Genomic DNA, 27,829 nt, shown 5'->3' with positions numbered 1-27,829 from the left:
CCAACTATGAAAAAGATAGTATCATTATTCGCATTCAAGGTAAATTAACAGCATGCAAGAAAGCAGTTAATGCAGATTAACTCAGACTCTTTCCTCAGTTTATAGAAATGACAAGAGATTATCCTCAGTTGTGTTAATTAACAGATCATTACCCTTTACACCATTATTATCTCTCTTTAAGAGATCAGCATTTACCAGGTTATTAAATATTTAAGTAATTACAGCAAGTGCTAGTCTTAAAAAAAAAAAAAAAAAAAAAAAACACACAAAAGAACAGAAAAACCCAAAACACTAATGTGTCCAGGAAACCAGGCCTCACACAAAGCTAGCTTGGCCTTTGATAACAAGATTTAGAAGGTTGCCTAAGTTACTCTTCACTCAAAAAGGTCCTAAGAACCCAGTAAAACCCAGTAAAAGTAAGAACTGAAAATGTATTTTACAGAGTTCTGCGCGATAAAGAACTAATTAAATTTTTAGAAGGGTATTACCAGATACATACTTCTTTTCATCTTCAAAGCCAACTATTAACAGACAACATGCATACCATTCCTCTAGGCCTTACACAGAAAATTTGCACTATATTAATAAAAACTGTTTGCTTAAACTATTTTAAATCCCTGCCCAAGCACACTCATATTGGTTTCTAGTTGGATTATATGAAGTTTACAGGCTTAGGGCAAATATAGGACATAAGCAGTTATTCCCACAAGAAGCAGTACTACTCTAAATTCCAACTTTATTCACACTAAATTTGGATATATTTTGAAAGAGTCCTTAGTCCAATTCAAAGATCTTCTCTACATACAAAAGACCTTAATTTTACAATTTACAATAATAAAATATGGGCTTACTCACTAGAAATAATCCTGTGTTAAAAATGGTTTTAATAAATGAAGAAAAACAAAATACATTATGGTATGTCTCTGATACCTTGTTCTTTTCTGAATTCTCTGCTACTGTCTTCAGATGTGCAGAAAGAAACTTGAGAGTTTCATAGTGATGTTCGGGTAAATCATGAATCTGAAATAAACAGTAACTTAGAATATTAAACATTTAATGACAGTTTTGTGATGTACCTGCAACACACCTGATGTCACCTTACCAGTCTCTTCAGTGTTTTGAGACGTTCAACAGGATCTTCCTTTCTATTAGCATCTATGAAATCTGCATATTTGTCTGTTAAAACAGTAATGTTAAATTAATATATGGATGTGACCTGTAAAAGTATACCTGTATACAATATAGTATGATGGAAGTAGAAAAAAAAAAAAACAGCTTTCATTTAATATTGCAATAGTTAAAAAAAAACACACAAGAACAATTTCTTTGTAAATAGTGAAAAAATCTATTTTATTCCAATTCCAAAAGCTGGTATTATCATTCGCTCACTGAATGAAATAGCTGTAACTAGCTACTCAATTGTAAATATGAAAAGTAATGCTATAAAAGAAATATGCTTTAAGAAGCACACAAGTCAAATTCTGACTTTGCTCATTTGTCCACTAAAACTTCTATATGAATACATTCAATACGAATCTGATCACTTCTTATAATCGAAGTTACCACTCAACCTTTCTTTTTTTTTTTTTTTTTTAAATTCCTCTAGAAACAACATAAGGTACTTAACAATAATTTAAAAAAAGCAAAAGAAGAACTGCTTTGTAATTCTTTCACAGTTAGGAAATTTTACCAGTCTTATTCTTAAGTTCTGTAAGTTCTATAATCATCACAACTCCCTGTTCCTTAAGAAAAAGAGAGGACATCCGTCATACAGTTCTGATGATTTCACTGTACACTCTGTGGAATCATCCTAAAGATACAACAGTTCCTAAAGGCAAAATGATGGTGGAAACAACTTACCATTGGTGAAAAGGGGTTCTGGGAGCTTTCTGAAGAAGGATTTCAGCAAACTGCTTATTACATTCAAGTCTCGCCATTTCTACACATTTAGAAGAAAGGGACAGACACGCTTTATATTTCTATAATCATAACATAACCAGGAGATCTGGGGAGTTCCAAATGGAAATGCTGTGATCAAAGACTTACATCATCATGAACATCAATGTCAGTCATTCCTTTGTTGAGTTCTTCCTGCATACTTGAGATGGCAGCATTATTTCCAGGAACCCTGTAAATACCTGTGTACTCAAGACCTCTCTCTTCAACCAGTTTGCAGCATATGTCAACAATCAGGGGAATATACTGAAGAAAAAAATATTTATATATGTTATTTAAGTAATTTATGCAAAAAGTATTTAAAAATCACAATGGAAAAAAAAAAGAGCTTTTCCTACTTTATTAGTATGAGCCGCGGGACAGTCGTCAAGCCTGACTCCGAACGTTCCCATAGGAGACGGCTTCTTTTCAAACGGCTTCCACATGATCCCTGGAATGCCTTTTCTCCACGTTCCCTTGTCCTTTGGTGGGCTCGTCTCATCTTTTCGATAAAGAATGCAAGGGAATAAAAAAGAAATAAAAGAGCATTTAAGTCACACAAACTATTGTGAACAGAGTGAAGAAGATAAAATAACCTATTGCATATTTTTACCTCTTCTATTGGCCCACAATAACTCACTAACCATCTGTCTACTGTCTGAAACACCACTTTTTTTTTCTCTTCTTATGTAATTCAAAAGTATGTCTGGACATACTCAAACCACAGAGTACCACAGAGATAGGGAAGTGTGCAGGTGGATGCCATTGCAGAATTTCATCGTTCAAAGACTAAAGGTATATATACATTATATTAAAAAAAAAAATGCAAATCAACTTTTAAGAAAGCAAGATAAAGCCTCCCTTGAATTACATTCTGCCATGCAGAACAGCAATGAAATAGTGCAGCCACACCAAAACATTATGTTATGGAGACCTACTTAGTCTTGCAGTAATTAACAGATTTCAGTCACTCCTAAATTATCCCAAACACAACTCAGACCTTTAAAAATATTATTTACCCTGAATCAGATAAAAGTTCAGCTGCTCTATTTACCTTCACTATACGATTCCTATAACAAATTATAGTTCTCATTCATTATAAATCTCTTAATACATTACTGCCTTCTTATTCAAAACAATTCTGGAAATGTTCTTTCAGTACACTTGAAATCTACTTAGCATCCTTTAAACATTGCAATTTAGTTGCACAGTAATCTGTAGCACAGCAGGAGTAAAGGAAGGTTAGTAACATAAAACAGAGTTTACACACAGCTTAAATTCAAGACTAAATTTTTCTAAAGTGGCTGTTCAGCCAGTTGTCTGAATTTGTGTGTAATACCTTTACAAGCAGTCTGATCATGTGCAGCAAAAATTTACACATTATTAAAAAAAAAAAAAACAGCTTGTGACTATGTCATGGAGAGCAGTTACTGGTTAAAGTTTACAGTCCTAGCTCATCAGACTTTCAGGCTCATGTATTTTAGAGTTCAGCAGGCACTAACTGTGAGCTAGAAAAACTCACTTCTGCCTTTTAAACACAAAGATCAAAACGCCCTTCTCAAGTTTGAAAAAGCTCCACTAGAAAATTTTGCTTTCTTAACAGCAAATTTAAAAGAATTTACCTATTTATTTCCAAGTCAGATGGAGACAACAGTATAAATTACATATAAAAATATTTCAAAACTTGTAGAAACCCTGGTTATGAGAAGCTTATTACAAGTACTCTGGTACTGTTAAACACCACACGAATCTGAAAAAAATGCCTAAACCTTCCTGAAAGATTACTAGAATAAAAAGAACTTCAGTGATCTGAGAAGACCTGAACTACGTCAAAGGTAACAACTAAGTGGAGGTAAAAAACTGAGTGATTGATTACAGCTGCAGCTTAAAGGAATCAATCCTTCTTTGCATGAGCATATTCACAAGTTTGGAGAAGCCAGATAAGACATCTCAGTGGCCTTATGCGGGGCTCTAAGGAACTCCAGAGGTACACACAGCAAACCAACCTTTAGCGAGAACCTTTCTTTCAGATTCATCCTTGGGAGAATGGGGGCTCTGTGTCCTCTGCTCTGTTTTTGCTCCAAGCAGAGTCTGCCTGATGCTTAGACTCTGACGAGGTGTTTTGGGAGACGGCTCTGTTTTGCTGCTTGAAGAACTGAAATGAAATATTAATTCAGTAAAAGGAAGCTATGTAACAAGTGCACAAAAACTGCTGGCAGCAAATAATTTACCTACCTCATCATTGTACTGTATTCTTTAATCCTTCTGCTAATTAGATCTCTGCTAGTGACACCAGTATCCTATAAAATGAATAGAGATCGACTTAACAATCTGTTTTGAAAAAATACCAGTTAACTCTTCCCATTGACAAACAACATACCAAAAATGAACATTTCAGTACAGCTAAAATCTAATGGGCAGTACCTGGGAACGATTTAAAAACTAAAAGGAAAATTATTTTTGTGAGTAGTTACAAATTAAATGCTACTATTTAGACTCTTTTCAAAGCAATGAAGATCTGATTAAATCTTGTTATGCAGAAAGTTAGTTTAAATAGAAAATATGCAAGTCAAAAAAACAGCACTCTGAAAAATGTAATCCTATGTTCACATGGTATTTATATAACTGAGTAGCTTTATACATAGACTTGAAACAGCTTTTAATTCAACTTTGTTTTTAACCACTTGGCTAAAAATATTTATCAATCCACTTCCCTTTAACTGATTATTTCAAAACTGAGCAGTTGTGCATAACCACAGACATGGAAACATTCTTCTGTTGCTCATCATTGAAATGTGAATCCTTTGAAGATATACAGAGGCTCAAGCGTACAAGTAGTGACATGTTAGACACAGCAACGTTTCCTTCCTGTAAACTGCATTCACATTTAAATCATATAAATGGGCATTCACCACAAAGTAATCCTCCTGAGTTCTATTTTTAGTAACCAAGAATCACATTGTGCCACTGTGTACTGGGTTTTGCAACCAGTCTGAAGGGGGGAGGAAAAAAAAAAAAAAAAAAAAGGCAAGCTTCTAATACAAATATCTTTTTTTAAAAAACTAGGTAGTTTTAACAAAACAATTTAGTGCCAAGTATAGTTGCAGACAAGTCAGCCAAAACATTAATTCATTTATTTTAAAAGTGTTATCTGATTATTGAGATGTCAAGCTTTCTTAAACTTCAAGTATCTATTCAGCTACCTTGCCTTTTACCTCCTTTTCTGCATATTTCAACTCATATTCCAGTACACACTTTGATCTATTGTTTAATTAAATTTTCTTTTGATGAAGTATTAATTAAAAGAAAATACAATCAGATTTTAATTAAAAGAGAGTAACAATGTTTTCTGTACTATGCATTATACAATTACCTCATCATTTAAGTTGCTGTTGTCTTGTATTGCTTTAATCCATGCTAACATATTGTCTCTGTCCTCAGCTTGAAACAGATACTCGCAGTCTGATGTGGTGAGCCTAAATACATTTTTCCTCTTGGTTTCACAGTATGAGATGTCTATCAAACAAGCATTGATGCTGATAGGTTGCTCTTCTTCAGATGGGGTCATTTGTTCCTTTTTATCCTTGTACAAATAAAGCGAATGGCCTCGAAGAACAACATACAATTGTTTCCACGGCCGAATGCTTCCACCAACTCGCTGAAAAATTACAAACCAATTTATGAGACAAGTTATTTCCTATGGTTCCTCTCAGTTTTTTACAACAGAAATACTAACCGTCTTTCCTAACTGTCCTTAAGAATAACCACTGGAAAGACTGTACAAAAGCAGGATCCACTAATAGCTCTCTGTTAAAGTAGGGAGTTGCTCCACAGCCTGCCCACCCTGAACACGCAGTACATGTGTGAGGACACAGGACAGTGGTGGGAAAGAGAGAATGCAAATAACTACAGAATTTCACAGAGGTATTAGGATAAACATAGCAAATAAGTAAATGAGCGGGCTCTTGTCCAAACCTTTTCAATTTGATTTGACTCAAGCATATGCCCATACAACAGTCTAATTTCAGACCTTGTTTCTCCTTATGTCTTAGTCTGTGAATATGCAGAAGGTCAACCTGAACTGCAACACTCATCACTATGAGAGCTTTTCTCACTGTTAGCAAAGGGGAAAAAAAGACTCTGGTCATCAAGGGACTGATTCTTTCTACTTAATTAGTCCTTAGAAATAAATTTTCGTTAAGGATATTTTGAAATGTAAAATTAAAGTGGTTCCAAAAACAGTCTTCAAGAAAAAGGCCGAGGAACTTGCCCAGGTCAGTCTTCTGGTAAGTAGATCTACAAATTTGTCAGTCTTACTGACAAAGACTTTGTCAGTCTTACTGACAAAAAAAAAACTTTTAAAAATTTATTTCCTACACTTTAGTATCTTATTCTTAATTTTTCTCCAGTTTAGTATTTATCCTGGGTGGACATTAAGAAATAGGTACCTTTCCTTTGTCTGTGACAAGCTGACGAAAATGGAGCCATCCTTCCTTGGAGGCATCACCAAAGACCTCTGAAGAAGAATCTTTTCGAGAACCAGAGTCTTCTGATGATTTTTGACTGTCTGGGACCTTATTTCAAAACAAAACAGAACGTTATTACCCCCACAGCATATCTCTAACTACATTTCTCTGTAATCTTATGTCCGAATGCTTAACTTTTCATTTTAAAAATTAATGCCTCATTCAGAGAAAATCCCCTCACAGAACCTCATTGGAAAATCTGATTACTAAAGTTTCCATAAAGTAAAACTTCTAATTGTGACTTCACACATTCCAATAAAATTTTGGGACATGGCAGAATATTAAGACTCTCATTACTAAGTTCTTGTCTTACAAAAGCACATCATAAATATGCTTTGTTTATAGGGCTGAAGCAAAGGAAAATTAAGGACTATATGGTGGACCTCGAAAACATAGGGTCATATTTACTTTTGTGATACACACTGCACCAGGTAAGGAAGGAAAAAAGAAAACAATCACACATACAAACTAAAACTAAATTAAGTCAAAATCAAGTGAAATTATTTTCAAAAATCACCTGATACACAGGACAATCAAGTCCCTTTTTGTGATTAATACAGTACTTATAAATCATACAACATGCCATAGTAATAGTTACAATCCTTAAAAATTTTTACATATATTTACCTACCTTGATCCCCTTTAAACTAGATACATGCTTAATGGATCTGTTGAGAAAAAAAAAACAGATTTTAAAATAACCTTTTAAATACATCCAAAAATATCTGCAAATTAATAGATTTTTTTCCTGAACTTACGATTTTCCCTCTTCTCTATAGTCATCCAATCCTTCATCATAAGACTTTGATCTCTCAGTTTTTGTGGCAGGCTGGCTATCCAGGACACTAGGCCTTATGGATTCTACAAACAGATCAAAATTATCAAATATATATGAACCCGAATGACATTTCTGCAGTGTATTTTAAGCTATAAAAAGATCAGATTTTTCACACCTGTTCTCCACAGAAGGCATGTTATTTTTCAGAAAAAGAAAAAAGTTGTCGCATGAAGAAAACTGGAACGAGGGCTTACCGTGGTCGTGTGAAAGCTGCCGACGGAGCAGCGGGACGGGAGACGCGGGGCTGGGGGGAAGGGTTGTTACAGCAGGGGCTTGCGAGGCAGATGCAGAAATAACAGCAGAAGCAGGAATGTGTGCAATATCGTGGTCAATACTAGGGCTAGTTGGCTCATCTGCAAAGGTAATACGCAACAGGTTAGCATGGTACATGTGTTAGTTAAATGCCTGAATTAAATACCTGTTGGACTTCTCTTTATTGGGATATTGGATTAATTGTCTTAAACATCAAGTTCTTCAAGCAAACATCAAGGGCCCAATTAATTCACACTGTTATAGATACTTTTTTTAAAAAACAGTAACCTGTTTCATTTTGTAAGGCTGCTAATTGCACAAAGACAAAGGTCACATCTGATTACAGATTTTGCAGTGCCTGAATGAAGCTAGAATTACTTACCAATTTCTTGTATTACGATTTTCAAGGAGACAGAGTGTTTGTATATGTGCATATGAAGAACACTTGTTATATCAGTAAGTCTAAACTCAAGAGACAGATAAGAAATATCTCCTATGATAAAACAGGCATATTTGGACTTCCAGAAACTCTTCAATTTAAAGGTTTTCAATTAATGTAGCCAAGTTACAAAACAAAGACAATCCCAAGTAAATAACATACACATTTAAAACAGGAATCTAGCATCCATCCTGACAAACCCCCACGTACTCAAATAAGGAAGCAAGTATTCATATTTTTAAAGACAGCACTGCTACATACCAATTATCTCTTCCACTAACTGTTCATACAAACGACTGCACACCATGCATGTCCAGCACCTCACAGTCTCAACAGTCACAAGGGTCATCATGAAAGATTCCAAAAAGCTTCAAGCATTTCTAGTTTTTAAAATTTTTCTTACAAGATGGAAGGAGCTGAAAGATTTACGGTCGCCAATTTTGAGAAAAAAGCTGACATCTTGAACACACTAGTATTGGAAAAATAATTTTCCTTAACACATGGTAGAAGAAGGGGTGGAGAGAATCAAGTCACGAGCATGGGCCGAGCTGTACTGCTTTTATGAATATGTATGTATTCTAGGTGCTAAGAATTGTAATATGCAGAGCTTCTGAAAAGCCTATTGAGATCAGTGAACATTCACAGACAGAGGTTTATTCTTTGCTTTGTAGAACACAACTGCATGTGCTGCATTGTGCTTTTCAAACAGCCACTGACAGTTCTGCCGAGGGCAGAGCTCGTACCATGAAAATTTGGCAATGCAAATTAAAAAAAAACATCACAGAATGGATTAAAGCATCGAAAGGTTTTACAGACAAAGCAGGGGGTTGCTACTGGAGTGGTTAACTAAATTTTAAAAAGTATCAAAAAAAAGAAACTAGCTGCCACCTAAAAATACAAAATTAAAAAAAAATGAAAAGAAACCCAAAGAATTCATAACAAAGCCTTGATAGTACAGTTTATTTAAAACACTTCCAAGTTCTACTTGCATCCACAGAGATATATTAGAAGCATTAGAAGCATTTACAGGTCTCTTCCGTATTCCTCAGCCAGGGAATAGGGGAAGTCTCCGTTTTACTTCCAATTTTCAAGCTACAACCGCTCACTGTTCTGTTTTCTTTCTCACTTGCTCAGCTTCCCTACGGCAAATCCTGGGAGAAGGACATTAATGTTGACTAATGAATATTTCCACTTAGTGAGCAATTTTAAGATGGTTTAATTAGTGCATAGTATGGAAACTGGAAGTTCTCAGCTTTAACTTATTTATGCTACAGACTTAATTCAGAATGTCAGGCTCCACTCCAAAAGGTTACAAAAATGCAAGCACTTAAAATAAATCTGCTTGAGCTATGAGTACAAAAGTGTTAGGCAACACACATAATTTCCCACAGCATATGCTTCTTAAATGAATGTAGTAGGCTGAGGAAGTATAAATTCTTCATAATTCTTGAAAACAGCAGTTCAACTTTTACTGCACTTCTTACTAAATTATTAAGACTTACTTTCTCTAAGTCCTAGAAGTCTCACTTATGACACTATTTTTTTTTGTCTTTTTTTCCTTGTTTAGTACAGCAAGTTTTAAAGTACATACATACAAGTATTTGCAATGGCAATTCAGTTCATCCAGCAATGCTGATGGTGTCATTTCTTTTAAAAACATGTTCAGGGCAGACCTCTAGCTGTTTATTGGTAGCTGAGGGGGATATTTTGGTATTAAAGAATCTACAGCACAAAACCATTCTGCAAGGGGTTCTCTTTTTGTATTATATATTGTTGTTGACATACCATCTTCAAAATTATTCTATTCCTAAAAATGTTGAGTATATGCACTTCATTGGGAACCTAAGCAGAGGGGAGTGAGGAGCAGTCAGGCCAATCAGCTCCTGACAACTTGCAGAGGTACCGAGTGATGTTACTTGGTTCAGAGTGGATCTAATCCCCAAATGAATCAAAATTAAAAGTTGCTTGAGAAATACAGACGCTTTAAAGAAATTGCCAATGTCATTGGCACACAGCACGAAAATGATCCTGTTCAATCTGTTCAAGCAATGAAGAGATGGAAGCTTAGCTAGGCTTCGCCTCCTGTAAATCCGTGCGGAACACACTGTGATGCCCAGTGTATGAATTAGTGCTTATTAATCCAGAGCACTGTCAAACTCCATAGATAATGTCCAACTGAAAAGCTGCAAATATCCCCTAATTTTGACTTTTCTTCTAAGCGCTTGGGATACTTCTCACCGTTTTCAGGTTCCTTGATTAATGAGTGTATTTGTGCTACCAAATTCTTTGCAGAGCACATGGAGGGTGTTTTCTGCCCTCCATGGAATGGAAATGATGGTGTGTGAAATGCAGCAAAGATAAGCCACACTCCCTAACACTCTTTCAGTTAGTGATCTCAAGGGTTATTGGTATCCCCTCTACCTGCTTGTAAAAAAAGGTTGAAGCTTTCAGGACCGCCCTAAGTTGCTTCCATTTGTACAAAGGATACAAATACAATCTGTTCTGTTTATTGTCTGTGGAACAATCCAAGACACAGACCATGGGAAAATGAGGCAACAAGGGCTCCAGAGTGAAAGAGGCTCTCTGGCAAAAGGCATGATGCTGCTTTTCATGCACATTTGATCTGCTAAACAAAACCAAGAAAAAGATCCAGTTACAAGTGGACAAGCGCCAAGCAAAGGTGAACTATTTCTTCCCTCAATATTCTGGGGGATTTCTCTCAAAGTCCAAGAGGACTTACTCCAGGATTTTCCTGAGGACTGAAATGAAGCTGGTTGACCTGTATTCCCTGGATTGTCCTCCTTATCCTTTACAAAGATGGATGCCCCATCTGCCTTTGTCCAGTTATCCGGGACCTCCTCCATGCTCATGACCTTCCAAAGGTGACAGAGAGGTGGACCCTTGTGCTGGTATTGGCCATCTCTCTTAGCACCCTCAGACACATCTCACTGAGTCCGAGGGACTTGGACGGGCTGAGCTTCCCAGGAGATCTCTGACCAACCCTATTCACTACTGGAAGCTCCTCTCCTCCTCCAACCCTCTCTGTTAGCACAAAGACCGGGGATACCTTGTTGGTGGGTGAGCCTTACCCGCACGCACGGGCACTAAATCCCCCCGGCAGGCAGCAGGAGGCGCAAGTTTTCCGTGTTTATTTTTTCATTTCTTGCTGCCCTTGCCAGCTTCACCTCACGCTGAGCTTTGGCTTTCCTCGCACCATGGCTGCATGCCTGGGCAAGGCCTGTTCTCTTCCCCTGCAGCCTGTCCTCGCTGCCTTCCTCCACACACGAGCTCCGCGAGAAGCTCCTGCTCTAGCCAAGCTGTTGGGCTTGAGTAACTGCGCAGGGAAAAGCTCAGCTAACTGGATCACATCATATAATCACTGACAACGACTGCACAGACTAGCTTCAGTCCAGGGAAGCTAGTCTGCTTGGGCTCCCTTTATCATCAAGCAGTGAGAGTGGCGATTTCCCCTTGGGGAGCAGCTCTTCGGGGATTTACCCCCTCATCTGTCTCCTCTGCTGATAGAAAGGGGCTGCAAAACCCACCCTCCGGAGGCCAGAGCCACTGATCAGGTGGGTGTCCCTGGGGGCTGGCAGCCCTGCAAGACCCCGGGTTGCAAGAAGGAACCGCAGTATCTGGCACGCGTGTTGTGGATCACGTTACCCTCGCACCAGTAACGAGACGATTCGATTTAGACAGACAGTGTGAACATATGGCTACAAGGCCAAATTCAACAAGTCTGTAATTTAATCGAGGACAATTTATTATATAATTTAGAGATTTAAATCATAAAAATTAACAACTGAACAGAAATGCACATTTTAAATGGTTTTAAATTACCTCTGATATGAAGAACTAACTATGAAACGCCATGCACTTACGCACCCAAGAAAATCCACCTACAACTTTGCAAAGTACATACACTGAAGAGGTTAACTGTAATTTACTTGCTGGCTTTCTGAAAAGCAGTCTGAATTCCTGGATCGGGTATGTATTTAAAGATGTGCAGTACAGTACTCCATGCAATTTTGGTTACTCATCCATCTTGGGGAATTACAACCCTGAATTACTCACTCTTGGTAAATAGATCAGCCTTCTATGGAAGGCCCAAGGGAATTCACAGGTCCAAAGCACAAAGGGCTACAATAGTCATTAAAAACATTATTTTCACTCAAGAGAGGCACAGATCTAAAGGTTTCCAGATACCGGGATAGAAGTTACCTATCATTCACTACAACCTAACTCCCAACACACACACACACACACACACCCTCTAAAAACAAAACAAAACCAAAAAAATCTTCTATCCATTGGCTCTCATCAACACCGTTCACTTCTGTGGTGCAATTTAAGATTGAATCAATCTTACATCACAGTTTCCTTTTCTTACAAGCAGAAAAGCAGGCCAAGTGCAAGGTCCTGCACCTGGGGAGGAATAACCCCAGACACCAGTACAGGCTGGGGACCGACCTTCTGGAGAGCAGCTCTGCGGAGAAAGACCTGGGTGTCATGGTGGATGCCAAGTTGACCATGAGGCAGCAGTGTGCCCTCGTGGCCAAAAAGGCCAATGGGATCCTGGGCTGCATTAAGAAGAGCGTCTCCAGCAGGTCAAGGGAGGTGATCCTGCCCCTCTACTCAGCCCTGCTGAGGCCGCATCTGGAGTACTGTGTCCAGTTCTGGGCTCCACAGTACAAGAGGGATGTGGAGCTGCTGGAGAGAGTCCAGCGCAGGGCTACGAGGATGATCAGGGGCCTGGAACATCTGCCCTATGAGGAGAGGCTGAGGGAGCTGGGCCTGTTCAGCCTGGAGAAGAGAAGGCTGAGAGGGGATCTAATCAGTGTATATAAATACCTCAAGGGAGGGAGTGCAGAGGACGGGGATGGTCTCTTTTCAGTGGTGGCCACTGATAGGACTAGAGGAAATGGCCGGAAACTGAAACATCAAAAATTCCATAGGAACTTAAGGAAAAATTTCTTAACAGTGAGGGTGACAGAGCACTGGAACAGGCTGCCCAGAGAGGTTGTGGAGTCTCCTTCTCTGGAGATCTTCAAAACCCGCTTGGATGCAGTCCTGCGCCACGTGCTTTAGGTGTCCCTGCGTATGCAGGGGGGTTGGACTAGATGATCTCTAGAGGTCCCTTCCAACCCTAAGCATTCTATGATTCTATGATTCTATGAAAAGAAAGCAAAAAAAATCACCACACTTGTATTAAAGAGATCACAAATCTTTTATTTATTTATTTGCTTTTCCTGAAGGATATTCCAGTAATGCCAGCACACCCTGCACGAGGCAGTCCCTCTCCTCCGGCCGTATCCTTGGTTTATCCTGCATGCAAACACGTCCCACCACACGGCTCACAGCCCAGCCAGGCTTTGCCCTGGGGCGGTGCCCAACCTTGTCCCAAAGCCCTGTCCCTCAGTGCAGTCCGCGAAGGCTTCCAGCCTCGTCCCAACCCGAGGCCTCCTGCTCCCCCACGTCGCAGCGCAGAGCGCTGCCCTCACGGCACAGCCGGAGGGAACACCTTAAAACGACTTTTTGTTACACGGCCTGAGGAACAAGCTGACCCAGGGCTTCCAACAGGAAGACGCCTCCAGAATCCAAAAGACACGATTTCGGAAGAAGACATAGGAAAGCCTCGGCTCATAGTTACTCACTGCCTTCTAATATCTCATTTTTCAAAAAAAGAACTGTTAATAAAGTCAAAAAAGGCAGTTCCAGCACTGAATATCTTAGCAAAGAACTTTTCTGTGTCTCCACACAATTATCCTCACGTAGCCAAAAGAATATAATGGGAACAGGCCTGCATGCAGATCACACTCGTTACGCAAGCCGCAGAAATACAGGCCTGGAAAAACCCTCCTGAGTCATCACATTCAGCTCCCTGCTATTGCACTCGTGTAACTAGTATGTTTATTGTACCGACCAATTTCACACGAGCAGAAATACTCCTTCCAAGATTACACTTAATGAAGGGTTATTCTTCAAATGTTGTCCATGACAGTCTGTCATTTAATATTAAAATAAAATATAAAAGATTATTTTAACATTAAAAAGTCAAAAGTGTCAATATCTTTCTGTATATGTCAGATACAATCACAAAATAATTCTAGAGGTCCATGTTCACAATATAAGGCCTGCCTCATAAAAAATATAGTACAATTCTTAATATACTTTTTGGTCAGGAACTCTGCTACCTGTCCTTTACTACCTGCAATTATTATTTTAAGCTATCATGATATACTATACTTTGAAAACTTTACTCATTATCGGGGAAAAGAAATCTGATGCCCCTAGTCAATTAAATCTCTTCTAGATGTTATGAATTATTTACTTCAAACTCCGAGTTTTAATTAAAAATGCATTTTTGAGTTACAGAAGCATATAAATGGTGTTCAAGCCACTAATTTGTAATTTTGTGTTTTGGCTGCTATACTTCAGAATGCCACAATGATTTTAAAATTGTTCTTTGGATAAGAAACACTGAAATTTTCAGCCTTGAGCAACAGCAATTTGGCAGGCCACACTGCAGAACCCTGCAAAAACCAGAAGATTGATGCTTATCTTAGAAACACTGATGACATGTTACAAGCTGTGCCAATACCGTTGCTAAAATAATGGAAGCAATAGACCTTCAAAGAGAAACAGCTGTCAGCTCTGATTTTTTTACTGCAGCTACATTTATATTTTCAGAGTTTGGAATAGCTAGCCAATTACTTGTAACAGAAAAAAAAAATACCATGATGGTTGAAGATTTTCTTATTCAGGCAGATGATTAAAAATCTTTGCTAAAATTAAAATTTCCTTACAACATGTCACATCAACATCTCTGCTGAGCCACCATTTGCCCTTAAGGTATCCACACGTTTTGGGTTGACTTGCAGTGCTCATTGCTGAAGAAATTTGAGGTTTGGAATTCCTCTCTGCTTGATGCTTATCTGTTTTCACAATGAAAACAAACAGAATGAGCTCTCTCAACCATTGGTGTATTTCATGTGAAGAGAACATTCCTAGTGTTTCCCTATCTTTTTCCATTCCTTTTCCATAACCCTTTTCATAATGTACTGGCAAAGCGCTTAGCAATTTATCCTGCAGTTTCCAGACCAGAGCTGCAGAGCGTGTGTGGGTGTATGTGCATCATCTTAGGGACAGGGGGAAAGGTATGGTATAGAACTCATCTCAACAACACAAGAGTGTTATTTTTTTCCAAAGAAAATGTACTTTAAATTATGTGCATGGCTTCCTACTTACAGGGAGGTAATGTAAGCTGAAAATCTCTAGCTTAACATGGCAACAGGAGCATAGCATCAAAAAAAGGGCTAAAAAGTTTAACGGATGATGGGTATTTTAGGAAGTTATATGTTTCCTCTCCAAATACCCTTTTAAAATATTATTTAGGAACAACAACAAAATTAAAAGGAGCGTGAGCGAAATCCATTGGAAACCAACTGCATCAATCTTACCTGTAACACAGCACCTATCCAAACACTTTTGTTCATGGTAAAAGTTTGTAAAAACTTCTCGTTTCAACATAGTGGGGAGAAAAATCTGTTCTTTGCTTTTGAAAAGTAACTGCAAGATAAACTCTTAAAGCAAAGTGAAAAGCAGAGTCTCTCCACATGTTAATGACTGGCGCGCAAATCCCCACAGTTGTTTGCCCACTCTCCGGGTAGACGGGACAGAGGTATTAAAATCAAGTAAATCAGGGTTAGAGACGCCCTGGTCACTCCTACAGCATCAGAAATTAAGCAAGTGGGAGACGGGTTCAAAACAGCAGCAGCAGGAACAAAGAGAAGCAGCTCCATAGGTAACATGCAGACAGAAACTCTTATGGAGCATAAACAAATCACATTCAATTTCAGTGGCATAAGGGGGAAACACTTAGAAGATGCAAAGTAGTTGCATGAAATATTATATATACTTGTCCTTCCTACATCTTTCCTTAGGTATTGGATTTTGGACAGTGTCAGAGAGAGGGCATTTGTCTGACTTCTTGCAGTTCTTCAGTCTTATTACAGTCTGGTCAAATATTTTTATCTGGCTAATCTTCTCTCAGCTATTCACAAATTAATAGTGGAATGAAGTGACCTCATTTCCTAGGAAAGGCTGTATTCAATATTTTCAAAAATGGGGTCATCCCACTTAGGAAAAAAAATCTGTTGGTACTTAGTACTACTCTCTATTTGACAATAATTCAGCAATAGGAAGACTGAAAAACTTGTTTTGATTTGAAAAACATTATTAAACTTCAAGATGATGCTTATTTAGCTCAAACATTCTATACACAGCCATTGAAAATTCATTTTCATGCAATAACTCACATAAAAACCTATACTGGAAAGAATAATCATAGCATTGGGCCAAAGCATTAAACTGCACCCACAGTCAAACATCCTGGAACGAGTTTAAGTTTTGCATCGGTTTCTCCACTCTGTTCATACAGCTCCTTCACTCCAAGCTCAATTACCAGATCTGGGAGTTGAATAATCTTTGTTATGGTTTTCTAATCTGCAAATAATGGTGCAAAAACATAGTTGCAAGATAACTATACATCTGAGAAATGCACACTAAACATTTGTATCTTAGAAACGTATAAAAATATCTGTTGTCTGAATCAACCTTTCTTTCTTAAGAAAAGTGTTGAATAGCATTCAAATTTCCATCCAAGTCCAGGCTAACACATTCAAAATTAACTCGCAGATCAGAAAGGCTGTTCTCTAACAGAGAAATCGTACAGATTATGGTCTTAGAAAATGAGCACTAAACATGACAATTGCTTAAATAATTACTGATAGAAGTAGTATTTTTACTAGTCTAGACAACAGGTAGGATGGTTTTTGCATAAAAGGAGCAACCTTTCACTGAACTGGTGTAGTCTGAAACAAAAGACAACACGTGGGGAACAGAGCCCTTCCTTGGGCCTGAAATAGAAAAAGAGGTTTTCAAAGGTAAACACAAAGCATTTAGTAACACAAGGAAAATAAGGAAGCATGCAGGACCAGGATATGGTTTTCCATAAAACCACTTGCTTCCTCATTCCCCAGCAACCTGCATTTAACTGAAGAGCCTGAGCACATGCACCTTGTCTAATTTTTTACCGTATTTTTCTCCTCTTATAAAAGATACTACCTCTACTGTAATGCAGGGCAATATTTAATCTTCCTGCCTTGAAACGCCATTTTGTGAAAACTTAGTAAAAGGCATTCCTAAGCACAACATAATTGCAGGAAGAAACTGCCACCAAAAAAACAACGATGGAAAATCTCCTTGCATTTCTCTCTGTGCGGAAAAGCATCCTGGTACTTGCAAAAGATGCTCTAAAGTCTTCCTGTTCTTGGGTAATGCTCAACAGCAGGGTATTTGCAAAATACTTATGCAGATGCCAACTATTTCTGACTGAATTCCTCCCAAACCATAATCTGACCACATCTAAGGAACAGAAAGTAGTAACAAAAACAAACTATTTAATGTGTAGCCTCAAAAGATACTTATTTCTCCAAATGTACATTTGCAAGCTACTCCAAGATCTACCTGACATTCACATTTATGAAATGACACATACCTGGCAAAACTGAGCATCACTGACAGTGCTTGGGCTGATCTAAATGTAACAGAAGCCAGAAGGTTGCCAATCAACACCAAGGTACCTCTGCATTCAAAATCAACACGTTTTGCAGCCCCAAGCAGAAAGGAGAAGTGATTTTCTTTCAAGAATTCAAAAGCCTTCAACTGAGTTTCAAAGCAGATCTGGGATTTATTTGCTCAACCAAGTGAGGCTTCCAGCAAGTGAAGCTGTAATGAGGCACAATGATGGTGGAATAGGCAAAGGTGGAAACACACTTACCAATCCCAGCTTCCAAGATACTCAGCCTTACTAGCATTTCATTCTGTTTCTTATTCAGAAGGGGTTATTTCATCTGGACTGTGCTGGAGCTGGGGTCTAGGCTACTTCCTAGTCTTTCTGGACTGTTCACAAGGTTTCAGTTCAAGCTGCTGAGGAGCTCATGAGAATTCACACGAATACAACGTGCAGTATCTATGCCAAAAACTAAAATGGAGAGGTACATTTCTGGTTCTTCTAAACTGCTCAGCCACTACCAAAATGGCATACAACTCCCCCGCCTCCTTTGAACTTCAAGCATCATACTTGTCTAAAAACTGGAAGCAAGCCGCAAGAGTTCATGATAAACCTTTACTTAAATCAAACCCAACACTTTTTGACACAATTTCCTATCTTACTGTGGCTTGGCTTTTAGCTTTTACAGCATGATTTGTAAACTGCATGGGAGTATAAAACTCCCAGCAAGCACTCAAGGAATACAGTAAGTGTTAGTACAAAACAACACAGAACCTTAACAAAATGCTTAAATCAGCAGTAAGGTTTTTGATTACAAGAATCCGTGCAAAGGCTGGCTACAGACTTACAGTAATGCTAAAGAGAGATAAATGCAGTCTGCAGAAGAATCCAGAATTAGCAGATACTGATATATCCAGTCATCCAAAAAAGATTGTATATCTGCCATTCAAAAAGAAAACCCAGGAACACGAAACACATGCGCTATGACCCATGCTAAAGAAGTGGGCTTAAGACTCAAGTCAAATGAATAGAGCGTTTTATCTTGTCCAAGTTTTCTATCCTCCAATGCACACAAAACTCCTTCACTATTTTCAGTTAGGTATTGCAATAAACCTGTTTTAATCTAGTATCTGCTGATAACAGATATTATAAGTAATATCTGTGGGGAAAAAAATGCAGTCACAATTAAGACAAAGTGTGCTAGCTGATAAATACTTGCTCTATGAAATTCAAAAAGCCAGTCAGTCAGATATCAGGTAAACTATGGTGGATATGGTGTGAATAAATCTGGATTCTGAAGGATGAAACCAGCCACAACTGGAAAACATGCAGCCACAAACAACCAAAAAGCCCCACGATGTGGGGAAGGAGGTGGCTGAGGGAACACATAGACACTGACTACTTAAGCAGAATAAAAAGTCACCCTGGTCACTGAAATTCTGTCTTCTGCAGATGACTCCACCTCCTCATGCGCCCAAAAGGGCTCTCTGGTCTTTCCTCGTCACTACTTCCAGTCCTTCCACTGGCTTCTTCTTTTCCTCCAAGAATAATTTCAAAGCACTCGGTCCTCGTCCTTTACATTTCAGGTAGCTTCATCCCCTTTTATGTCCCAGTACACAGAGGAATCTGTGTACCTTTTCACTTCTGCTTCAACAATTCCCTCAAATTCTTGCCTTCTTTATTTGCAGATTCACTTCAGTTTATTGCTATATTTTCACTTGAAACAACCTTCCTGCACTTCATACCTGTCATACAAAGCTTTGACCTTATTTATTCAGCTCTCTCAAAAATCACTTTTTTTTTTCCTCCCCACAAATAACCATTATATGGGGCATATTGTCTTTAGTGGATTCCAAATGTTTTATACTATAAAAGTCAGATGTGTTTTGAAAGGCACTATAGAGTATTTAGACACTACTTGCCCATCACGGCATTATGTGGAATGATAACCAGACACAGTTACATAACTGAGTCTTTTCCAGGGTTGGAGGAAAATTCTGGAAAAATCTTAAATAACTGTGATATTTTTACACTGATTCCCTACAAAACACAACTTTCTCATACTCTGAAAAATATTTCTACTTTTTACCAATCTAGTATTATTCTATATAAGAACTAATGGAAAGTCCTCACCATCTCCCACCCCAGATTTTCAGGAATAGTGATCAGTTACCTCTCTTTTCCAACAAAGATGCCAGATACCTATTTGATGCATAGAGGAATAATTGGTTTAACTCACCAATGAATGGAATGGAAGCCAAGGAATCGCCAGGTGGGCTGGAACCCGACGCTTTCCTTTCTTCAATTCTTTTTATGTGGACTTCTCTCCGAGCATCATTAGGTAACCAACAGGTAGTGTCTGAAGCAGCCTCTTGGTCATTTACAGCCAGAATGTAGGAGTGGTGTCTCAAAGGCTGGGGCGTTTGATGGCCAGATGGCGATTTATCCCGCATGACAACTTTGTTACTTTCCTGAACATCAGGCTGCAGAATTTCAGGCTCTCGGACATCTTCCCTTTCAAATTCGTGACTCTTTTGTCTGATGGAAGTATCTACAATTTCAGAGGTAGTTGAACTCTCACTTGTTTGATGAACAAGTTTGGCAGAAGCCGCAAACAAAGAAGAGGGCTGGATGCTTTTGCCAGCTTCTGTTTTGTGGTCTGGGGAACCTTCTGCTCGGATCCTTGGCTGTTGATTTAACAGACCACTCTGATGCAAGTGATTTACTGTTCTTTGGTCTTTGCTGGCAACAATATCCAGGCTCTGGTTAAGGGGGAACGATGGTTTTGCTGCATAGGAAGCAGTGCTCTTCAAAGAGCTGCTTTTAAAACTTCTAGCTGTTGCGAGAGATGCTCTCTCTTGTGAAATAGCTGTAGGCTTTGATACTCCCCCAACAGACTGCAAATCCCGAGAAGACTGTAACATTTTTACATCTGGTGGACCTTTCTGGAAGTGAGAAGCAGACAGAGAAGCTCTACTACCTATTCTCCTATTGTCTGAAATATAAGCGCTTGGAGCCATAGGAAAATTTTGGCCTCGAAGGGACATATGAAATGCATGTTGCCTCGGCCTCTCATAAATACCTCGCCGGTCATCTTGTTCAGTAAATCCTGTCCACTTGTACGTCTTTCTCCTATCTCCATTCATATCCGTGATCAGATTCTCAGAACGAAAACTTTCCAGCGTTTCACCCTGTTTGCTCAGGTAATCCCAGGAGCGAGCCCTGTGATTCCTGCCGTTAATGGAAGGTGAAGTTAGTGTATCTTGGGAAGCGCTCCGTGGCCACTCTTTCATCAGCACGGGATCTTCGAGCCTTTCCTGCGAGACGCTCCGCTGCCGGATCTGAACGGACTGAGGAACCCGGTCGTGAGAGGTGCTTCTGCGCCGTACCTGGGAAGCAGTGCGATTCGGTACCACCTGGTTATAATCAGTCGTGTTCTGAGAGGCTGCTCGTAGACTATCCAGCCTCTCCTGTATCGTTCGCGAGCCGTACATGTGCATGCGCCTGTTGTCGATGTACTCTTTGTAGGTTTTGTAGGTCTTCCAGTCTATGTGCTGGTGGGAGGTCGGAGAACTATAATGGTTAGTAGAGACAGAGGGTGAGTCAGTGGCTGCGGCAGGAGGTCTAGTGCTTGGGATTCCTTCTGGGCATACTACATAGTTTGAAGCTTTACCTATCGTTCCAGTTGGATCAATTGGCCTTGTTATTGGAGTCTGTGGAAGTACAATGGCAGTGGACACTGAGGAAGGTGGTGATGTGGTCCGTGCTTTCAGAGAGGTTTGATCTTTCAGGCCGTATCTGACTTCCTCTGTTCTGTGTGATGGACCAGCATGATTATTTCTACAAGATGGCAGATCTACAGCCTTCTCAGAAGGCACAATAACAGTCCTTACAGTTTCATTGCAAACACACACAGCTGTGTTTGACTTTGCAATGTCTGTTGGTGATGGAGGCACTTGTATTTCCATTCTGTAGGCCCTCTCTGGCTGTGTCAATGCCCGTACTGGTCTAGCGACTTGCTGCTTCCCCAAAGGGAAATCAGAAGAGAGTTTGTCACCAGCCTGCGCCGTAACCGAAGCTGCAGGCGTCAGGCGTGGATAACATATTGGTGGTGGTTCGGGTATGTTGTGGGCATTACCACTGTAAGCTTCATTGCCTTTCAGGTAGGCATCTTGGGAATATGCCTGTGGAGAGAAGATTCAATGAATGTTTTAGTAACAAGAAGGAGATGGAAAAATTCGCCGTCCAAGTGTTTGCATGATTCTGGCTTTAAAGGGGAAACAAGTTAGAAACTTGTGTTGCATTATTATTTTGGCTAAAATGAGTTTACATACAGCTTTCCCTCCTTTAAGTGAGCAAAAACAGGACAAGCAAAATCACTACATACATCCTTTCCCTCAAAAATTAAAATGAACTAATGAGCAATTCTAGGGAAATACTGTAGGTAGAGCACTGTAGGCAGGTTTCCCAAAATCCATGAGTGCAAAATGCAGTAAGCACTTTTCGCCTTAGTTTTATTTCAATCAAAATGCTTCAAACATCATTCCCAGAATTTCACAGCAATCGACAGGTTAATATGCTACACACTAAAATCAACTAGCACTAGAAAATTCTCTATTCATTTAAAATGGAGCAAATAAAAAGCACAAAAACATACACACACTCTTCTAAGATGTCTTCTACATAACAGCTACTGTTCCTAGACATAAAATGAATAAATTATAGCAGTAACAGCTTTGTTGTGAACCAACACCCTTTCAGTAATCTTACATTTTACAGGAGACAGCCACTAAATAAAACAGTACTATAATATTGCAAAAACAAAAATAATATGCATAGTTTTTAAGCTCAAACTACAAATGGTATGAACATTCATACGTATCTGCTATGGTGGTCTACACACCAGTAGAACAAAACTGCAGCTGCAATTTTATTTCTCTAGCATGTTTAGCTGCATCTTTAAGAGCCTGACTCCTTAAAAAAAAAAAAAAAAAGGCTGTAATAGATTAGGTACATTTCAATAGCCTCCTTCTAGCATGAAGCAACATTTTATACCATTGTAAAATTATCAAAATATGTGAAAGAAAAAAGGGATAAGCATAAAAAATATTTAAACAATATCCTATTATTTATAAACTTCAGCGTGACTTCGTTCAGTTTAAACATAACAAAATAAAGAGCTGACATTGTGGAGCCTGCCAATATAACAGAATATTAACATTATTTTGCATGGCTTTTAAACATTTATGTGTGGTATCACATTACAGCGTTTCCTGTCCAAATAATAACATGGTCAATTCCAGAATATCAACGTGCTCTGTCTTAATTCTAGCCAGGTTACAAAAGCCCAAGTGCAGCCATAAAATCAACAGAGAGCAAAGTAGAGGAGGGCGAGGCATTTGGAACTGCTGCAATAGATGTTACATCGTGCAAAAATATTAAAGCAAACTGCAAAGGAAGCTCACCAGGTAACACAGGCACAAACCACAAATTAAGAGATTAGCACGTGAAGAGCAATCGGCTCACGCTATCTAGCTCGTTTCCAACAAACTTGCCGTTTTATATGCTCGCTCCTCGCAAACCGCTCGAGAAGAACATGCCTTACAAAAAGCAGAGAAATGGCTACTGTGCATTTCTTACCAGAGCTGTGACATCCTTTGTAAACTGCAGCTGGCAGAAAACAGGAAAACATAGTAAAATCTGCTTACAGATGTAAAGACAGAATTATGTTGTCATATTGATGTTGGCTACAGCAAGCTAAAAATACAGCTACACCGATTTCACTGGAAGGTACCAACGGAGGTAAAGGGCAGTAGAGCATAAAAAATAACTTCATCCTCCCTGCGAGCTCATCTGTCTCAGGCTTTTATCTGCTCCTCACATTTATCCTCTGCCCTTACAGAAAACAAAACACATTTGTGCCATTTTGCCTCGGCGCATCCCTACAGCTGCCTGCAGAGAGCTCCGGCTCCGCGGATCGAGACTTCCCTTCCACTACAGCAGCGTTTCTGTCTCTCGTTTCCCCTGGGCTGCTCCCGTCCCTGCTTCCTGCTGACGAAACAAGGGCTTTATTATGCATTTAAGCCAGCGCACCCCTTCCCCACATACATCCGAGCGCGAGCACAAGCTGTCAGCTGACTGCAGCTGCCTTCATACTGTACATCCCAAATCGGAGGAATGATGCTGCAGAAACAGTCTGCTCCTGTGATTCTCACAGCAAAAAAATCAAAGCACGTTCCCACTATGTATGTGGCTCATTGATTCATACGTTCCTCCCCTCCATTAAAAGACAAATATTTTTAAAATCTTTAAATAGATGGCTATTGAAGACTTTGACAGGTTATAACAACTTAAAAAAGAAAAAAGAAAAAAGAAGCTGGAGACCTAGAAAGCAGATTGAGTAAGAAAATACAAGCATGCAAAGCATGGAGAATAAACAGTTCCCATGCAATTCAGGGAAGAAAAAAAACAACATTACATTAAAAAGCGGAGGAAACAGCTGAAAACCTGAGAGGCAATTGTTAATAATTTCTGTAACACCAATGTAAAATACATTGGTGTGTGTTTTTGTAAAATATCCTCAGGACAAACAATGCTTCATTGATTTTGACAGCAAAAAGGCTAGATTCCAAAAGGGGCCTGATCTGATCACAGCTTATGACTGCAAATGAGTATAAAGATCAATTTTGTAGCTTTTGACAAAACACACATTAAAACAGCTCCAGAAGACAACATTCTACTAAAATAAGCCCAGTTAGACCCTCCTTCCGCCTCCTTAAATGAAGGACATATTCTCACATCACAGCTACATATTACTTAGGCAAGAGACTGACTGCTCTGATAATGTTACTGGAAAAAAAAGAAGTTTCAGTGGTCAGAAACTCCTCCTTCCTTCAATCTCATTTCACCCACTTCCCAAGAAATCATTAAAAGAAGGCCAATCATTCTTCTAAGAAAGGAAAAATTGTTATATAACAAGTATGACGTTTCCACACAGGAACTGATAAAATACCTTTTATAATCCCGATTATGGCCTACAGAGAAATATTTCAAATTATAAAGATTTCATTTCATCAAATTGTAACAGATTTCATTACTGTCAAGGTGGATGGGTGATGTATTATCACTCCTTTTTATTATTATTTTAACTGATTTAACCAGAAGGTGCTGGTTAGATTTTTAAATTAGGTTAGGCAATTAAGAAATGTGAGGCGTATCAATACACTTATTATCATTCAGATGATATCTAGGTAATTAGCATATTTTTCAACTGCACCTAAATGACAGTTTGAATATTATACTCTTCTGTCTTTAGTTCCTCTACAATGATTTAGCATGTGAAAACACTACCGTCATGTCTAAGTAACTGCAGCAGGGGATATAATCATAAAACAAGCCATTAGGGTACGCCTTAAAATTAAGAAAGTCTTTGAAAACTGTTATGAGCTTAAGAAGCCTTCTGACTCCAAACATCAAAACCAGCTACATTAAAACCTGCTGAAGGTTGGGAAGGCAGCACGGATACAGGACCACGGACACAGGAGCAGAACCCCAGAAAAGGGTTCTGAGGGTCTGGACGGGAAACATTTTTCCATTATAATTTGCTCTGACAAGAACGTTAATAACACAACTCAAGTGCTTTTCGTTCACTCTGAGGCACTCTACAAACATTACAGTCAGATAGTATTATTCGGAAATCACACACCTTTTCTTTTCAATGGCAGTGACATTTCGGTATATAGAATTTAATGCCTTAAGCCCAAGAAAATTAATTTTGAAACACTAGGTGCACAAGAGACCTTCTTCTAAAGAACAGTCTAAATGGAGGAGAGGGAAGTTGATGAAAATAGCATTTAAACCATGCAATGCCGTAAAAGGGAGTTTCAAAGTCTCTCTGTCTGCTCTGTCTTCCCACCACACTGCTCCTTCCATTGGATTTGCTGCCGGGGCTTTAATACTAACCTCTGCGACTGCCTCAGTACGGAACCGGGAAGTCAACAAACACTCAGGACTGTGCACTGAATACTGCCATTTATGAAAACATCATTGATTTTTTAAAAACAAAGCAAAGAGAAATATTCCCCAGCTTGCCAATGAAAGAGCCATGTTGCTCCATTTGGTCTGATGTAACTGAATGGTCTTAGGAAAAAGAAAAAGAAATTATTGTTAGAAAGTTGACTGCAGGCAGACTTCTAAGCAGAGGCAGAAGGTTAGTAAGGCATATGGGATTCTAGAATAAACCTCCTTATATATCACAAGCACTACTTTTCTTTTTCTAGCAGTTTCACAGTGCTACTGAGTCAGGTGCTTGGGAGCTGGAAAATTCACTAGACTAGAAGTATCCATCTGGGAATCACTTCTGCTACATTTGGGGTAATTCCTGTGAATATATATATGTGTATATATATATATATTTAATTATTCCAAATGAAACACTTTAAGGTAGGTTAAAAGTCAAGAAAGATGAATTTTTGAGTGGGTAGCAGGCATGGTAAATTCTCAAAAAATAAATTAATGAGAAGGCAGAACAACTTACTCTGCACAGTGTGTGTGTATGTGCGTGCGTAAATAAAATACATACTTATATTTATATATTAGTAAACACTCTACATAAGAACATTAACCAGCTACATTAAGAAGCAACCCTTCCAAATGAAAAATTCAGAGAACACATTAAAGTTACAATTTTTAAAGCATGTCTTAACACTTGAAATTCAGTGGCTTGTGAGCTACTTCCTTTCTTTCATTCACAAGGAATGAACACACAACAAGCACATCCCAGGATAACTCAAATCTCACCCAACATCCTGCCTACAAAGACATCCCAGCAAAGACATTTTGGATACCCCCAAGTCTACTGACAAGAGCCTCAACTGAAGCTGGGCCGCAGCAGGCCCAGCAACCCCAAGTTTCTCTTCCTGCAGAACGTGTTCACACCAGTACTTTCTGTAGCACTGACAGCTTTTGCATGACTGGAGAGTGTCACAATTTGAACAATTATTTTTAGCAGTAAAACTGCTAGGCAGAAGGCTACAGAACAGCAACAACCTCATTAAATGCACTTGAGAAAAGCAGTTATTTGTAGAAAACCTAAATGAGGCTTCCTGTTTGTAGGAAGCCAGTGCTAATGCCAGACGCAATACAAATGTTGCCCAAGAAAAGGCCAAGAAGCCACAGAAATTGTACAGAGATGTGCCAAACTGCCAGCATAGAGGAGAGCACAGTGCATAAATCCTTGTGGTCTCCAAAGGGCTCCACGGTTTTGTCTAACGCAACCATAAAGGAAGAGACACAGGAAAGACAGCGATTCCCAGGGCATGTGGGACCACAGACCACGATCAGCACTGAGACAGCCGGAATGTAGCGCAAGGTGTGCACACTGTTCAGCGAGAAACAGGTATCACAGTCTGCTCTTAAAATTTAAATACCGTCCTTAAAGGTAAAGACTATCTGTATGGCCTCCTAAGCCCTTCTTCCATCAGCTCTTTTGGCAGGATAAGTGACAAATTATTTGTTTTCTGGATGCCCACATTCTGCTGCTACTTGATTAAAAATCATCTCCTCGTGCTCCCAATCTCTGCTGCTTAAAAGGCCCATCAAAATAGCTTCAAATTTTCATTTCCTAGAGCCGAATGATGTTACATAAGAGCAGCCTTTTCCAAACAATTTGTCTCAACTGACACAGTTTCACGCGCATACAAAATGCACACATTTTGTGCAGAAAATGGAACTAGTTCAAAAAGCCTTTTTTAAGGCAGAGAAAATGCCAACACATAAGTGAGCTTCTGTCCCCTCAATTAATTCAGTTTTTTTTTTTTTCAGAGATAGAGCGGGATGCTCTATAATCTGCCAAACTAACAAGTCATTCCTTTCTGGGGCTTTCAGTCATCCCTTTCTATGTCTCTTTCTTGTTTTCACTTAATACTCCACCAAAGTGTCTCCTCCCTAAAAATGCAGTTTTGCCCTCAACAACATCTCCAACCCCGTTTTCCCTCTCCCACCCAATAGTGTTCCCAGATGCCCTTCAAACTGTACAAAACACAATATATCCTGTGACCAGTCCCAAATCATGACATACTGCTTGGCAGGACAACAGGCATGTCCTCATTAGGCAGTGACAGGCCAAACAGAATAGGTCATTTCAGCCTGCATCTTAATAAAGCGAATGTTTCATCTAGGGTATTTCTGAATATTTTAAATAAACCATACACCAGTGCTGCTTACTTAGCCTAAAACATCCATCCTGGTATTTTATGTTCTTCAGT

The 27,829-nt window shown here is 39.1% G+C and overlaps 1 protein-coding gene across 2 annotated transcripts in view; it reads right to left on the bottom strand.

Moving 5' to 3' along the window:
• ARHGAP21 (Rho GTPase activating protein 21) overlaps nt 1-27,829 on the bottom strand; it is a 103,499-nt gene that overhangs the window by 8,722 nt on the left and 66,948 nt on the right. Inside the window, exons 7-20 of one of the 2 annotated variants that reach the window (XM_088533986.1) lie at nt 23,205-23,234; nt 19,804-21,748; nt 7,494-7,652; nt 7,220-7,322; nt 7,093-7,129; nt 6,384-6,509; nt 5,309-5,593; nt 4,171-4,235; nt 3,942-4,090; nt 2,295-2,437; nt 2,047-2,202; nt 1,861-1,939; nt 1,103-1,176; nt 931-1,020 (exon numbers count right to left, since the gene is read on the bottom strand). In XM_088533986.1, the coding sequence (XP_088390112.1) occupies nt 931-1,020; nt 1,103-1,176; nt 1,861-1,939; nt 2,047-2,202; nt 2,295-2,437; nt 3,942-4,090; nt 4,171-4,235; nt 5,309-5,593; nt 6,384-6,509; nt 7,093-7,129; nt 7,220-7,322; nt 7,494-7,652; nt 19,804-21,748; nt 23,205-23,234 (3,441 nt within the window). The remainder of the gene's footprint in view (nt 1-930; nt 1,021-1,102; nt 1,177-1,860; nt 1,940-2,046; nt 2,203-2,294; nt 2,438-3,941; nt 4,091-4,170; nt 4,236-5,308; nt 5,594-6,383; nt 6,510-7,092; nt 7,130-7,219; nt 7,323-7,493; nt 7,653-19,803; nt 21,749-23,204; nt 23,235-27,829) is intronic. The other variant, XM_088533987.1, reaches the window with a different exon arrangement.

This window comes from Tinamus guttatus, unplaced genomic scaffold (assembly GCF_059628265.1).
Source record: "Tinamus guttatus ecotype Peru unplaced genomic scaffold, ASM5962826v1 Tinamus_guttatus_pri_ptg000530l, whole genome shotgun sequence".
In the NCBI taxonomy this organism is placed as follows: Eukaryota; Metazoa; Chordata; class Aves; order Tinamiformes; family Tinamidae; genus Tinamus; species Tinamus guttatus.
This window is presented reverse-complemented; position numbering and strand designations above follow the sequence as displayed.